General features: G+C 41.8%; 1 protein-coding gene across 1 annotated transcript in view; it reads left to right on the top strand.

Annotated features, from left to right (window-relative positions):
- The window catches only part of LOC122800493 (kinesin-like protein KIF20A), a 224,945-nt gene that overhangs the window by 186,214 nt on the left and 24,497 nt on the right, over positions 1–14,234 (top strand). The window contains exon 7 of the mRNA XM_044069931.1: positions 16–156. Coding sequence (XP_043925866.1) covers positions 16–156 — 141 coding nt within the window. The remainder of the gene's footprint in view (positions 1–15; positions 157–14,234) is intronic.

Below are 14,234 nucleotides of genomic sequence, written 5' to 3'. Positions count from 1 at the left end.
ATTCCTTTTCATTAGCTTGTCCAAGCACCTCCCATGAAACTTAGACTTCAGTCCATAATACGGGAGCACAGTATGAGAGGGAATCGGAGTCTAGATGAGGAAGTACTGGAGGAAGAAAGTGAAGATGAAGCTGATGTGTCTATGTTTGATAGAGAGGTAATTTGCATACATACATATATATATTTGATTCTCAGTTTTATTTATTGGAGTTTTGCTTTGCAACATGTCTCTTGTTTTGCACTTTGTATGAAATTCTGATTAGTTGGTTATCTGAAATTGGTGTGTTTTAATTCTGTCTGTTCAGAGTTGCATGATTAAGCAGACCCCATTTCTGTGACAAATGTTTAATTCACGTCAAGGTTGTGTGTAACCTCCATGTAGGTTAAAAGTATGTGAGAACAAGGGGGCAAAGTGCCCTACAAGACCATTGGCCCATCACAATACCCATGGCTTTAAACATAACCTGCCCCTGCTTTGGACAAAACAAGACTTTCAGTGAACTTACTATTGATGAAAATTATATTATTAAAACTCTTCCATTTATGGACATTTTCATTGTAACTAATACCTTCATAAATGTTTCCTGAAATAAACCCAAATTATAACTAGTTCCACTATCTGCCGTCAACATTTTTTCTTATTTGACTACTGAATCGATTTCTTGTTTTCCTCCTTGGGATCTCAGTATATTTCTTTAGCAGCACACAAATCCTTGGGATCTCAGTATATTTCTTTAGCAGCACACAAATTCCTGGAGTTGTCTTGCATCCCATAGTTTCATTCCTTTTTGAAGATATGATTTATTTTAATTTGTCTCATTCCAATTTTATGAGTTCAAATATTTAGAACCAGAGACTTCTCATCTGGCCAGTAACATGAATGTGTTTAAAATGCCAGCATAGCAGACAGGCTTACACCAAGACTGGCTGTCTGTGCCTGAATTTTTTAAATTTTAGCATGACTGTTAAACTAGCAGTTTAGTTTGCCTATAAATGGGTACTGGGCAAGAATCTTCTTCGCCTATGAGTATGAGAAGCGATTTTCATTTCAGAAGCTGATTCAGAAAGTATTTTCTGTGCCGCAGGAATTGTTTTCCTTCCCTTTGTTAAGACATCGCAGTGGTGCAGCGGTAGTGTTGTCACCTCACAGCAAGAAGTTCTCCGGTTTGATTCTCGGCTGGGGTGCCTTCTGTGCAGTGTCTGTATGTTCTCCCTGTGTTCATGTGAGTTTCCTCCGGGTGCTCGGTTTCCCCCCACATTACAAATACTTGCACCTGGAGCATTTTCCCCTAGGCCTCCGCTGAAAATTGGCTTTGTTCCATGTCGGACTTTCCCAGTAAACAAATGTTAAAGAATAAATAGATAAGACGAGAATAAGTGGGAGAGAAATAATTAATTTCCTTTATAGCCTTATACTTATTACTCATAGAAGCACTTTAAAAGATGAGCAAGCATCTTAGCTGAGGGTGCTATAGTAGGAAAAAAATAGTGCACTGGGGCAGCTTCAGAGAAAGTGATGACCTTTTGAGGGGTGGAGTTAATAGAGCAATAAATCATAACATGTGGAATTATCAACCTTCTGTAATCTTTGTCCCAAGCAGATTTTGTTCCAGCGGCCAATGTCTTCCTTAGAGTCCAGTGCTGTGATTGTTTTTAAGATCATCTGCAAATGGACACTTTTAACAAGCATGTATGTTACAATGCCATTGCACAGAGTACAAGACCACATGGTGCAAAGTTAAGGCACTAGTCCATTAAAGCCATTAATTCTGTATTTCCAGGTTTTTCTGTGAGTCAGTCCAAATGGTCAGATGCTGTGGTCCCCATTACTTTTTCCCTGTTCTGACTGCAGTCAGTATACTCAGCAGTGATGTCACAGGTTTGTGTGGATTCTTTGTTCACCTCTTGCAGGGTATTTCTCCTTTTCTCTACTATTGTGCCATGAAGTTATTTATTTACTGTTTGTTTTGGCGCAAAGAGGCTTGGCTGTCTGCAGAAGCACTTCTAATGCTACATGGAATGATATTATAGGGTAGTTGTGTTGCTGACAGCTTGATCACTGAAATGTAGATTTTGGTGGTAAGGTCTCCGATCATATGTAGATACATCACACACACCACATGTATGACAAATGTTCCCTGCTTTAATGTGCGAGACAGAATGCTTTAAATATTTATATGTAGATGTTTATAGTTTTACATTTTTACTGCATTTCAGGACTTTGTTATTAGAAGAAGAAAACATTTTACATTTCAGATATGAATTGTTCAGTAATGCATTTGATGCATTTTAGTGGCTTTGGGAAGGAGGAGTCCATCTGGAATTCTGTTGGCATGAAGCAGTTCAACTGTTTATGAAGTGATGACCCATTGCTGAACAAATGCACAGTGCATACAGCCTATAAGCAATTTAGAAGATTGTAATTTCACTTGAGAGGATTTGGGAGGAAACTGCATCTAGCAGAACTCACACAGATACAGGGAGAATGTACAGATTGCACACAAGTGTGCCCCCCCCCCCATAAACACACACCGCCCTGTACTATGGCAAGCAGCTGTTTCTATCTCTGAGCATATTTCTGGCATTGTGTTAAGGTTTACTGATCATGAGCAACTTGTCTGCCTTCTTGCAGAATGACAGAAGCCAGCACTACTCTAAATGACATAATTTTGAAATGTAATGGACTAATTCACATCTAAATACTTCGCAGAGAGTACTTAAGTACTTTAAGGCTGTTTTCTTTCTCTGGAATCCATAAACATTTTATATCATATTCTACTAATTTTTAGTGGCAAAGTCTCTGGACTTCTGGCACTGTGATCCTCTGAATGGTGGCAAATCCCTCTCTTGCCCCTTGTTAAGAAGAAGAGTAATTTTTTTTGAAAAATGCAGCTTATTGCTCAAGTGAAATCTTGTTGAATAGGGCTGATGTGTAGTCTTATTTATTATTGACCAACAGAAACAGGAGGCTATGGCCCTTAAAAGTACAAGTATGGTGGCCAATGTCCTTGCAAATGAGTTCCTGAACTGCAAAAATGAACTTTTATGACATTTGTCTACAAACTGGTTTCTCTAAAGTAAAAGGAAAACATTACAAAGCTCTAGAGCAGAATGAGGATTGGGTATTGAAAGTGGGACAGTGGTAAACAACCACTCAGATGATATTCAGCTATTAATTAATGAAAATTTAGAGCTGAACATGTGGGTGGAAGCATCTGAAGCCAGGCTGGATGAAATGGAAACAGCTGACTACGAAGAATTGTGTAAGGTGTAGAATAATACAAGCCTTAATAAAGTTCTTAATCTGATATGAATGGTGCCCATTTACACTGTCTGCACCTACTGTACCCTCTTCCACAGTCTGTCCAGATCTATGGTGATCAAGGAGATAGTATAACAACTACTCCTATATCATCATTTCTTTCAGACCATCATGCAGTAACAGGGAAACAGAAGACTCTTCAGTGGAGAGTGGACACCAAAATCTAACTCTGGATGCAAGACTGGGTTTCTCTTTAATAGTTCATGTCACATCGGATTAGAATTATAAGCTTGAAAGGTTTTTTTTCCCCCAGACAACCATGCAGGAAGGATTGGGCAGTGAATTCCTGCTTCACTTTAGAGAGAGAGCTCTTGTACTGCTTCCTTCTGATTCCGGGAGTGTTGCAGAAGACTAAAGCAGGTACATTAATGTTCCTTCTGATAAACCACATCTGTGACCAAGTCAAGGATGGTTTCCCAGATGTTCCAGCTATGCAGTGTGACCTCTTTATTTTACATGGATCTGTACCCTCCTGACCTAGGAGGATAAAATAAAGAAAGGGTATCTCCTAATGCTAAAGTACAGCTATCAGTAACAAGTAAAAACAGTATTCAAAATGAAACGCTATACAACAATGGCCAATGAAGTAAAGTTCTCTTGGAGAATAGGTAGTGTGGTTAAATGATATAAAACTTAAAAGTGCAACATATATATAGCAAAAACTATCCGCTAACATGGAGGTGTGTCTGGCTTAATTCATGACTGGTCACACCCCTCAAAAGCAAAAGGTATAGGAAATGGAACACCCCCAGCTGAGAGGAAAGAGGATTGGTGCATTTAAACAGCTGCTTGACAGTGTGATTGAATGATCGTCTCAACAGTAAAGGAAGCAAGCACTATAAAAAGAACTTCCAGTCCCAATCTCTCCGATCTGAAGACTATACCGAAAGCGCTTATCGTTTGGAATACATAGGGACTGTTTTATTCTACATCAAGATTTTAACTTTTCCTACAATAAAAGGATTTTAACTGCCATTAAAGCCAGAAGCTACTACATCTTCAGTCTGAATACTTTGTATATCAGACCAAAAAGATTGGATGCTTTGGAGCCATCATTTCGCTATGATATAACTGCATTCCCAGCGTGAATATCTTGTAAGTGCATTTAATTTAAGTACTGGAAATGTATTCAAGTTTTTTGCTATATATGTTGCACTTTTAAGTTTTATATCATTTAACCACACTACCTATTCTCCAAGAGAACTTTACTTCATTTGCCATTGTTGTACAGCGTTTCATTTTGAATACTGACCTAGGAGGATGGGCGGGCTATTGATGCACCTAAACTTTAACTAGCTTAGTTTAATATTTTGGATCATCTCGTCTTGACATCCTTCTAATGAAGTTTTTATGAGGATGTATTTTAGGATGCACTAAAAAAAAGGACCAGAAGTCATAAAGCATCTTGTTAGGTTGTTCCAACATGCCGTGTTATAAGCATCTGTCAAAGCATATCTTTTAGTCAGTTGTGTGTTTTGTCTTGTATGCAGCCCCCTACCACCCGACTCCTGTGTTACTTTAAAGTAGTGTTTAAATGTGATTTTGCACCTGAAGCCAAAACTTGTGCCCCCCTCATAGATTCTTAATTTTACAGCAGTTGTACTAGCCTTGATCTCATTTGAATTAGACTGGTCAGTGGCAGTTCTAGTCTTTAAGACCTTTGGGTCTAAGTGATTGTGTTCTAAGGTAAGTTATCTGAGTGTTCCACAGTGGACTGATGCAGCCTTCACACTAACCCATCCTTCAGGCCCAAGACCATAGAGCAAGAGGGGAAGGGAACTTGAGCCTTTTGGTATACAGATAGTAGTACCACTGAGAGTAGAAAGGAAATGAGGTAATTTGACTAGTTCATGTCCTTTGCAAAGAGAACAGTGTAGGTCAATATCTGTATCATTTTTTGTACAAGTTTTTATTCCACTGCAAAAAAAAAGCTTCATGTAGCATGTATTTTGCCCTTCACTCTCTCTCTCTCTCATATATATATATATATATATATATATATATATATATATATATATATATATATATATATATATATATATATATATATATATATATATATATATATATATATATATATATATATATATATATATATAGTGTGTGTGTGTATATAATATGATTATTAATTTGCACCATGAGATCTGAAGTTTTCATTTGCTCTTCAACCTGTGGGACACTGATCCAGGATGGATCCAACTCTGCTGCATTTCTCCAGCATCAGATCTGAGCTCCAAGCTTCTCCCCGACCCATAATGCCCCTGTCTGCTTCCTTCAGATCTCGTTTGCGTTGCTTGTTGCAAGCATTGCAGTCCAGTAGCTACAGGTGTTTTTCTGGATAAGTGAGTTGGATTTTCTAACCATTCCCCCTCCACACACACACACACACACACACACACACACACACACACACACACACACACACACACACACACACACACACTTTTTCGCCCTCTGGCATCATTTAAAAAAAATCACTTTCTTATTCCTAGTTACTCTATCTCTTAGGGCATGTGTGTGTGTTCCTGCTGGTGGATCTCTCTCTGCTATGTCAGAGACAACCAAGCCAGGATTTAGGAAGTGCTTAATGTGTGGTCATGAGCTTTCCCCAGCGGATGGCCACACTCTATGCATTTAGGGGTACTGCACCTAGATTCCTCTGCGCATTGATATACAGGAGGAATAAACTTGTACTCAAGGGCCTCCTTCCACCTCCCTTTTGTGAAGCCCAAGCTTTCTCTTCTGGCGCCTCTGGTCACCCCTGTACTCCGGCCTCTGGGACTCAAACTCCTGCTAGGAGGACTGGGGGTGGAGAGAAGTGCAAGCACCGTGGAAATTTTCAAGCTGCTCTAAAAACTAGTCATCCAGCCCGGTCTCTCAGACCAGTCCGCATTTGGCATCTATTCCAGGTTCTTTTTAGTGCCAAAGAAAACTGGGGACTTGAGGCCAATTCTGGATCTCTCCACCCTGAACCTGTCAGTTGCTAAGATGAAATTCCGGGCAGTCACACTCCACAATCTATTTTGCCCTTCCTGCAGAAGAATGACTGGATGTGCTTAGTAGACCTTAAGACAAGTACTATCGCATCAAAATGGACAGACTCTCTCTGAGGTTTCTCCACTTCCAGCTGGGAACCAATCATTACCAATTCAGAGCGCTACTCTTTGGTCTCACCACAGCCTCGAGGGTGTTCACCAAAGTGATGGCAGTAGTAGCAGCTCACCTGCGACTGCAGGGCTTTCAGGTCTTCCCCTAACTGGACGAATGGCTCTTTTCTGCCCCCTCCTGGCATCGACACTGCCAAGCCAGGGATTTCTGTTTCCAGACTGCCCACCAGTTCGGCATCACCATAAATCTCAATAAATCCCTGTTAAAACCAGTTCAAATTCTGGATTTCATTGGATCCCGGTTAGATACCATTCAGACCAAGGTTTTCCTGACACCAGACAGACTTCACTCCCTCAAATATGTCTTGTACATTCTACAAGTTCAATCTCCGTCAGAGGAATTTGCCTTAAGGGTGTCTGAGTCCATGGCGGCCATGATCACCCTCATACCCACAGCTTTGTTATACATAAGGGTGCTCCAGTGGACTCTAGCGGTCCAGTGGTCCCTTCTAGATTTACCGTTGTCCCATCCTGTTCTATCGCAAGCCTGCAGGGATTCTCTTCTCTGGTGGATTCAGTCCTTGGACCTTCGCAGTCGACCGTTTATTCTTCCCTCCATTCTGACCACGGTGACCACAGGCGCCTTCCTACTCTGGTCGGGGGGCATTGCTTAGGTAGGACAGTTCAAGGCATGTGCTCTTCCCTGGAAACCCAGTTGCATATCAACGTCTTGGAGATGAGGGCGGTGCTATTGGCGTTGCAAGCTCTTCATGCCCATCTTCCCCTAGGGATGATTGCCATCCACACAGGCAGTATGTCAGTAGTCCGGTACATCAACAAACAGGAGAACCAGGTCCTACCCACTTTGCCACAAAACCATGAGATTGTGGGAGTGGGCAATCTCCACTGGCCATTTTCTGGTGGCAACGCACATTCTGGGGAGGTCCAGTAGTCTAGGGGACAGGCTCAGCAGGTCTATCCTGATGCCTTACGAGTGGTCTCTGAATCCTTCAGTAGTGAAAAATATCTTTCTAAAGTGGGGTCAGCTTTGCTGCAATCTCTTCACCTATGTTCCCATGCAAAGTGCAGCGAGTTCTTCACTCTGAACCCCCCTCAGGGAGAGTCCCCCGAGACACACTGATTCATGCGTGGCCCTCCAGTCTTCTCTGTGCATATCCTCCACTTCCCCTGATCTGAAAGCTCATTCAGAAAGTGCAATGGCTGGGGAGCTCACTCATCCTCATTGCCCCCTTCTTGGCTCACCAAGTACGGTTCCCTTCTCTGTGTTCTCATATATTGTCCTCTTTGGACATTTGGTTGGTTCTGGATCTGATTTCACATCCCGCAGGGATTGCACATCTAGATTTGGCCAGTCTGATGCTCACCCTTTGGCTGCTCCAGTTCCCATGATAATGAAGACTCCTGGCTATCCTCTCTGGTTAAGAAGATTTTGGTATCTGCTCATAAATCTTCTATGTGGAAGGTTTACTCGAGTAAATGGAAACGTTTTTCAATTTGGGAATCTCAACGTGATTTGGATCCCTTCACTGCTCCGGTTCCTGTTATTCTAGAGTTTCTGGCAGGTATTTTTCAATAGGGTGCCAGCTTTTCTATGGTTCAGCTGGCAGCTATTTCAAACTTCCACATAGGGGATAATTCAGCTTCTCTGGCCTCTTCTAAGCTCTGGAAAGCTTTTCTAAATGGTAACTTTCTTCTTAGGTCGCCAAACAAGGACCCTACACCTCCTTGGGACCTTACTTTGGTCCTTCAAGCCCTGGTTTCTCCTCCCTTTGAATCCGCTGCTTCAGTTGATCTGCAGTTGCTGTCTTGGAAGTCAGCCTTCCTGGTTGCCATTACTTCAGCTAAAAGAGTGTCGGAGCTTCAGGCCTTATCAATTAAGCCTCCTTACATGATCTTCCATAAAGACAGGGTATCTTTGCACACTAATCCTTCCTTTCTGCTGAACCCGGCCTCTGATCAACTGATTAATGTTTGATTCCATCTCCCTGTCTTTCCGAACTTTCAGAATAAAGGCGAGTATAAATTGCACCTACTGGATGTTCATAGACCATTATCTTTTTACTTGCACAGAACAAAGGCCCTTTGCAAGTCCGATCAACTTTTCATTTCCTACTCTAAGCCCCCATTTAGGGAAACCTGTATCAAAGGTCACCATTGCTCGTTGGATCTCTGTGTATACTTTTGGCATATTCAACCAAGGGATTGTCACCGCTAGATCAAGTTAAGGAGCTTTCTAGTAGGTTTATGGCTACTTCAGCTGCCTTTTGGTCCAGAGTTTCCTTGGATGACATTTGCTCTGCGGCTACCTGGGCATCTTCACATACTTTCATTTCCCATTACAAGTTGGATTTTCTCTCCAGAAGCAGGGCATTCTTTAGCTCACCATGTTACAGAATATCCTTCCATGAGGGCCTCCCAGGGTTTATAGTAGTTGGGGACTCTGTCCCACAGGTTGAAGAGCCAATGAAAACAAGTTAAGATAAAGAAATTATGTACTCACCATCATTTTCCATCCGAGTTGTTGCTTTTCTTTTGTCTTCAGCCCATCCGTCCCTCCTTCTCCCTGCCTTATGTGGAGTGTGTGGTGGTCTGGCTGAAAAAGACATGGTCTTTTTCTTTGGCATAACTGCTTATTTCTTATGGTACTATCTGGGTTATTGTGCCAAGGGGTAAGACATTGAGTCATGTTGGTATGCTATGGTGGGCAGCAAACTCAATCTGAAGGGAGGAAGGAGACTAGAGGCATTATGGGTAGGAAGGGGCTTGGAGCTCTGATCCAATGCTGGAGAAATGCAGCAGAGTCTGATACATCCTGGATCCGTGTCCCACGGGTTGAATACAACATGAAAAGCAAAAACTCAGATGGAACGTTATGGTGAGTGCATGACTTTTTTCATATACGTTAATAACAAAGATAAAGAAATATGATTTTCCTTCTTTGTGTACTTGCATAATACTCTCCATTTCCAACACAAGTATTTAGTTTTTGTGCATTTATATGGCTTCCTGCTGTAATTCAGAGTTCTAGTGGGTGCATGCCCCGGAAATGTGGAGAAGGCTGAAGTCAAAACTTATGGCAAAACCAATGACTGTCAAATATTGCTGTTTTTTTCCTAAAGTTTTTTTTTTTTTTTTTTTTTTTTTTTTTTTTTTGTAGGGGATAAACCTCCTACAATCCCTCACCCACCCAAATTTGTGTATCAACTCCAAGATAGCCATGCATAGTGCTGTGTGACTTGCTGTTCTCTGACTTGACCATTGCTGATCTCTGTTAGCATTTGATTTTGGATTGGACATACTCATTTAACATTTGGTTACTTCCTTTTTTTTTTTTTTTTTTTTTTTGTATCTTTACTCTTGTATTGCATTTTGGGTAAGAGTAAAGATAAAAAAAAAATGGAAGTAACAGTGTTGCATTTTAGTGGCCATGGTAGTGCAGCAGTTACCATTGTTGCTTCTTGGCTGGTGTTCCTTCTGTGCGGAGTCTGCATGTCCTCCCTGCAGTTGAGTGAGTTTTAAAGACATGCAGGTAAGGTGCCTGTTGTTGTTTGCGCCTTGAAGATTTGGCACCGGGCTGGCAACTCAGCACCGTAAGAACTCCACTACCCATCAATCTGTGGACCGGTGATCTGCTGTGGCAACCCTAATGCCGAAAAACATTGCTTTTTTACCCTTGTATTGCATTTTGTTTTGTGTTAAGTTTTTTTTTCTTTTTGGAGTTTTAAGAGGTCTTGGGCTAGGGTCAGTTAGAAAATATTTCTTTCTCAGACAGTAAATAACTTCTAGCTAATTACTGGGAGGAGCTGAGAAATAGCATTCCTCATTTAGCTACAAATATTTAATGGCATCCTTATTTACCAGTAGTGATGTGCAACTTGCTTTTCTCTCTGCCTGACTATTGCTAATCTCTGTATGCATTTTTTTCTTCCCACCCATCCGCCCTATGTATGTTGTGCTTTTAAAACTTGGTGACTTTAGGCCCAACCCTCTTAGTCTCTTAAACCTGAATTGTCTTCCAATTCCTGTGCCCCCCCCTCCTTCCTTTAAAAAAAAAAAAACTTTGTTCATCTGCTTTCACTGTCTTTATGCTTCTTCCTTCTTCAACTTTCTGCTGCAAGTTCTTGGTGTTCAGTTGCATTTCTTACTGCTTGTTAATAGTCTGATTACATTGTAGCTGTTGTTCTAAGCTTTTTCTCATATAAGCAATTAAGCTTGAAACTATAAGAAGGTTTGTAGTTTACAATCTTGTGAGAGGAGAGGGTAGCCTCCACCCTTCTGAGCTGGGAATTGCTGCTTTAAGTAGTCTTGTGCCTTATTTGATTAGCTAGTAGGCTAGTTTGTTTCAACATTTTAATCTCTCTGCCCGAGACCTTTGCCAAGTATGCTACTTGAAAAGAAGGTTGTTGCTGGTTTCTGCTAATTTCTGTAAAAGGTAACTCTGACATTACCATATCCACTGTTTCGGCACTACCCCCCCCCTGCATTAATCAAGTGTTTGTGTTATTTATCTGCACTTTTTGGCCCTTGTTACAGTCTTCAGGTAGAACTACTTTGATTCTACTTTGAGAGTCAATGGCACCTGAGTCATTTCTGACTTGGGAAAGAATGTGCTGATGTTCTTCGTGTTTCACTGTTGCAGTCATCACATTTGGGTTATCTGCTCGCAGGTAGCCTTCAGTCGGCCTGCTTATCAAAGTCTTGGGTACTGTGTTGTCTCATCTTCCAAGACGTTAGGTAGTCAGGGGTATAAAGCATGCAGCCGACGACATTACATCAGTCTTTCTTGCCGTGTGGTGCCTGAAGCAGAAACAGTTCGCAAGTGCCTGTTGACCGACTCCTGAAACTTTTGTTTTCAAGTTTCAGATCTGAAGTCTTCAACTAAGCTAAGTACCCTTTTGGGGATCCTTTTTCTTGCTCTAAACCAATGTCAGTAAAAGTTAACAATTATATTTCTTATGGAAAGCAAATTCCTCAAAGATTTTCATTTGTACTGCATTCCTTGCTTCGGCCCAGACCACGACGTACCTCGTGGTCGGTTTTGTGCCTTATTCAAACCTCTTACTATTCGTCTGTTCATTTTCGCATCTATAAAACATCCAAAACTAGTAGGGACAAGACGAGCGTAAACTGCAAAGTACAACAAGGTTTAATAGCGGAGTAAAACGAGCTTACAGCAATCAGTAGTCCGGTGCACACTCTGGTAACTGCCAAGCAATAAAAAGTTAAAAATGATCTGGCTGCACAGAATCCAAGTCACAAAGTGTAAAGCGCTTTTCGTTAGGAAACACTTCTCCTAACTTCAGACAATAGTGCTCAGAAAGAAAAAAACAAGTTTAAGTACTATCCTAGTGACTCAAACTTGTTAATACAATTAAGCCAATTAAGCACAGTCACATAATTTAAAGAAATAATCCTAAAATACTGAAGTCAAACAGTTTGTTTTGGTTAAGTCATTAGGTAAAATGAGTGCCTTTAAGTTCTTTTGTCTTGTAACGGAACATGTAGTAAATTAAATAGTATTAATTGAAATTGTAGTTAGTTCACTTTACTTCTAACTAATGTTCAGGGACCCATGGAAGTAGTAATCTTTTCATAAAAAAAAGTGTTGTGTATTGTTTCTTTTAACCTGTAAAAGGTGGGTGTAACTTAGCAATTGTAACCTCCCTAGGACTAATGAGCATCTATTATTTAACCATCCAACAAAAATATATGTGCAGCTACCATCTCTTAAGGCTCTTTAATTTTAGCACACATAGAATAGAAGTCATTTCATTCAAGCCCGGTGGAAAGCATGCATTGAGTCTAAGCTGCCACAAAAGTTCCATTTTCGTTTGGTGGGCAGAGGCCTGACACCAAAACAAGGGACCGCCATTCACTCTACCTCCTGCCGCCCAATCCCCTAACAGCAGACGCATCAATCTGTGCATGGGGGGCTCACTTGGCAGGGCAGTGCATTCAGGGCAAACAGAACCCAAGTCAAATGCACCTGCATATCAATCAAAAAGAAATGTTAGCTGTACAGAATGCTCTGACAGCCTTCAAGGACCACATTCTTCCAGGACAATTACTGATGTTCCTCTCACCAGACTGAGTAAGGAAAGAGTCCTGGTTAGCTGTTTTCCAGGGCTAGGATCCGTCATGTCACACAGGCACTGGGGTCATTGAACCATAGGTATCTATATGACATTGTCATAGTCTGTGTGGGTGTTTAATAACTTGAGATGTGCTACCCTTGAGTATATATTGCGAGACATTATCAAGCTTGCTGATTGTGTCTCTGGCAGATAAGAGCCTAGCGCTGAGCAGCATGCTACCTTCTCAGAGGATGATGCTGTGCTACCAACAGAAAATGATTGAGTTTAACAAGTGGCTCAGCTTTTCGTACAAAATTGATGGCTTGGGAAGATGTGGTTGACAGACCACTCTGCGTTGCCAGGGATGGCCTGCACTTATCCACTCTAGGCTTTCAGATATTGGCAAAGACCCTTTCCACCTCCATAGTGCCTTCCTTTTTAGGCAATGCCAGACTAATAAACCTCCCAGCTTAATTGAGCCTACAAAGTACTATCTGAAAGTGGCACTTCTCAATTCCAGAAGACTTAGGAAGACACTCCAGACTCTAAGCCTTCCTCTCCAGGGAGAGCGTAGACATCTGTGTAGAAATGGAGACATGGTTTAAAGTTGGGTTGTACCTTGGCAAAGCAAAGTCATAATTCCTTTCATAACTTTAGACCAGCTAGTCCACAGTAGGGAACTAAAGGTGAAGGAGTCTGTCTATATTAAAAACAAACTTGCATCCAAACTAGTGTATAACCCACTGGAACTCGTACATGTGGAGCTCATCATAAACAGGTTCTTGTACCATATCCTTGCAAACTATAGATGTTCTTCGTGTTTCACTGTTGCAGTGATCATCTGTGGGTTATCCCTGCTGTGGTAGCCTTCGGCCGGCCCGAATACCAGAGTCAATGTTTTTCTGCGTTGGCTGCAGTTGCCTGTAGTCTGATGTCAGGTAGTCAGTGCTATAAAGCAAGGCAGCCGATGTCATTACATCAGTCTTTCTTGCCGTGGAGCCCGTAGCATAAGCAGTTCGCACGAGTGCCAGTCGGTTGTTAACAGAGTTCGAATTTCAGCTGAAAACATCTAAAGCGATGTACCCCATTGAGGACCCATTTTTCTTGAACTAACCGATGTCCGAAAAAGCTAACAATTGTCTCGCCTGTGGAAAGCAGATCCCACATTGAGACTTTCATTCTTACTGCGTCACTTGTTTAGGCCCAGACCACGACGTCCCCTGTTGCCGGTGCTGCGCCCTCTTTAATGCGAGAACCATTCGCTGTAGAGCTCTTATTGTAGACTGTTATTTTTGTGTTCCATCTTCGCGTACTGATAAGGCGTCCGTCTGCCAACAATCTGAGGACATTCCGAAAAAACAGAGATAGAGACAGACTACAAAAGGTAAGCCTCCTGATGACGCTATTGCTAAGCAGGTCATCAGATGTTCTTCGTGTTTCACTGTTGCAGTCATAACTGTAGGGTACTCCTGCGGGCAGGCAGCCCGAGGTCGGCCAGAATATCAAAGTCTGGGTCCGGCATCGGCTGTATCAGTAAGTACCCCGACATCAGAACGCACGGGTATAAAGCTTTGTGGAAATAGTAATATGTGAAGGCCTGAAGACCCCCTCAGAAGCCGGTACCTGCACAGCAGTTCCGGTCCCATCTGAAGGAGCGACGTCCGAAGGTCCTGCAGCAGACAAATTACTAGGCCTAGATGGCTCCCCATGG

The sequence above is a fragment of the Protopterus annectens genome, chromosome 4.part0 (assembly GCF_019279795.1).
Source record: "Protopterus annectens isolate FY-2018-M chromosome 4.part0, PAN1.0, whole genome shotgun sequence".
NCBI classification, from domain to species: domain Eukaryota; kingdom Metazoa; phylum Chordata; order Ceratodontiformes; family Protopteridae; genus Protopterus; species Protopterus annectens.
The sequence above is the reverse complement of the archived record's forward strand: the minus strand, read 5'-3'. Positions and strand labels throughout refer to the sequence as shown.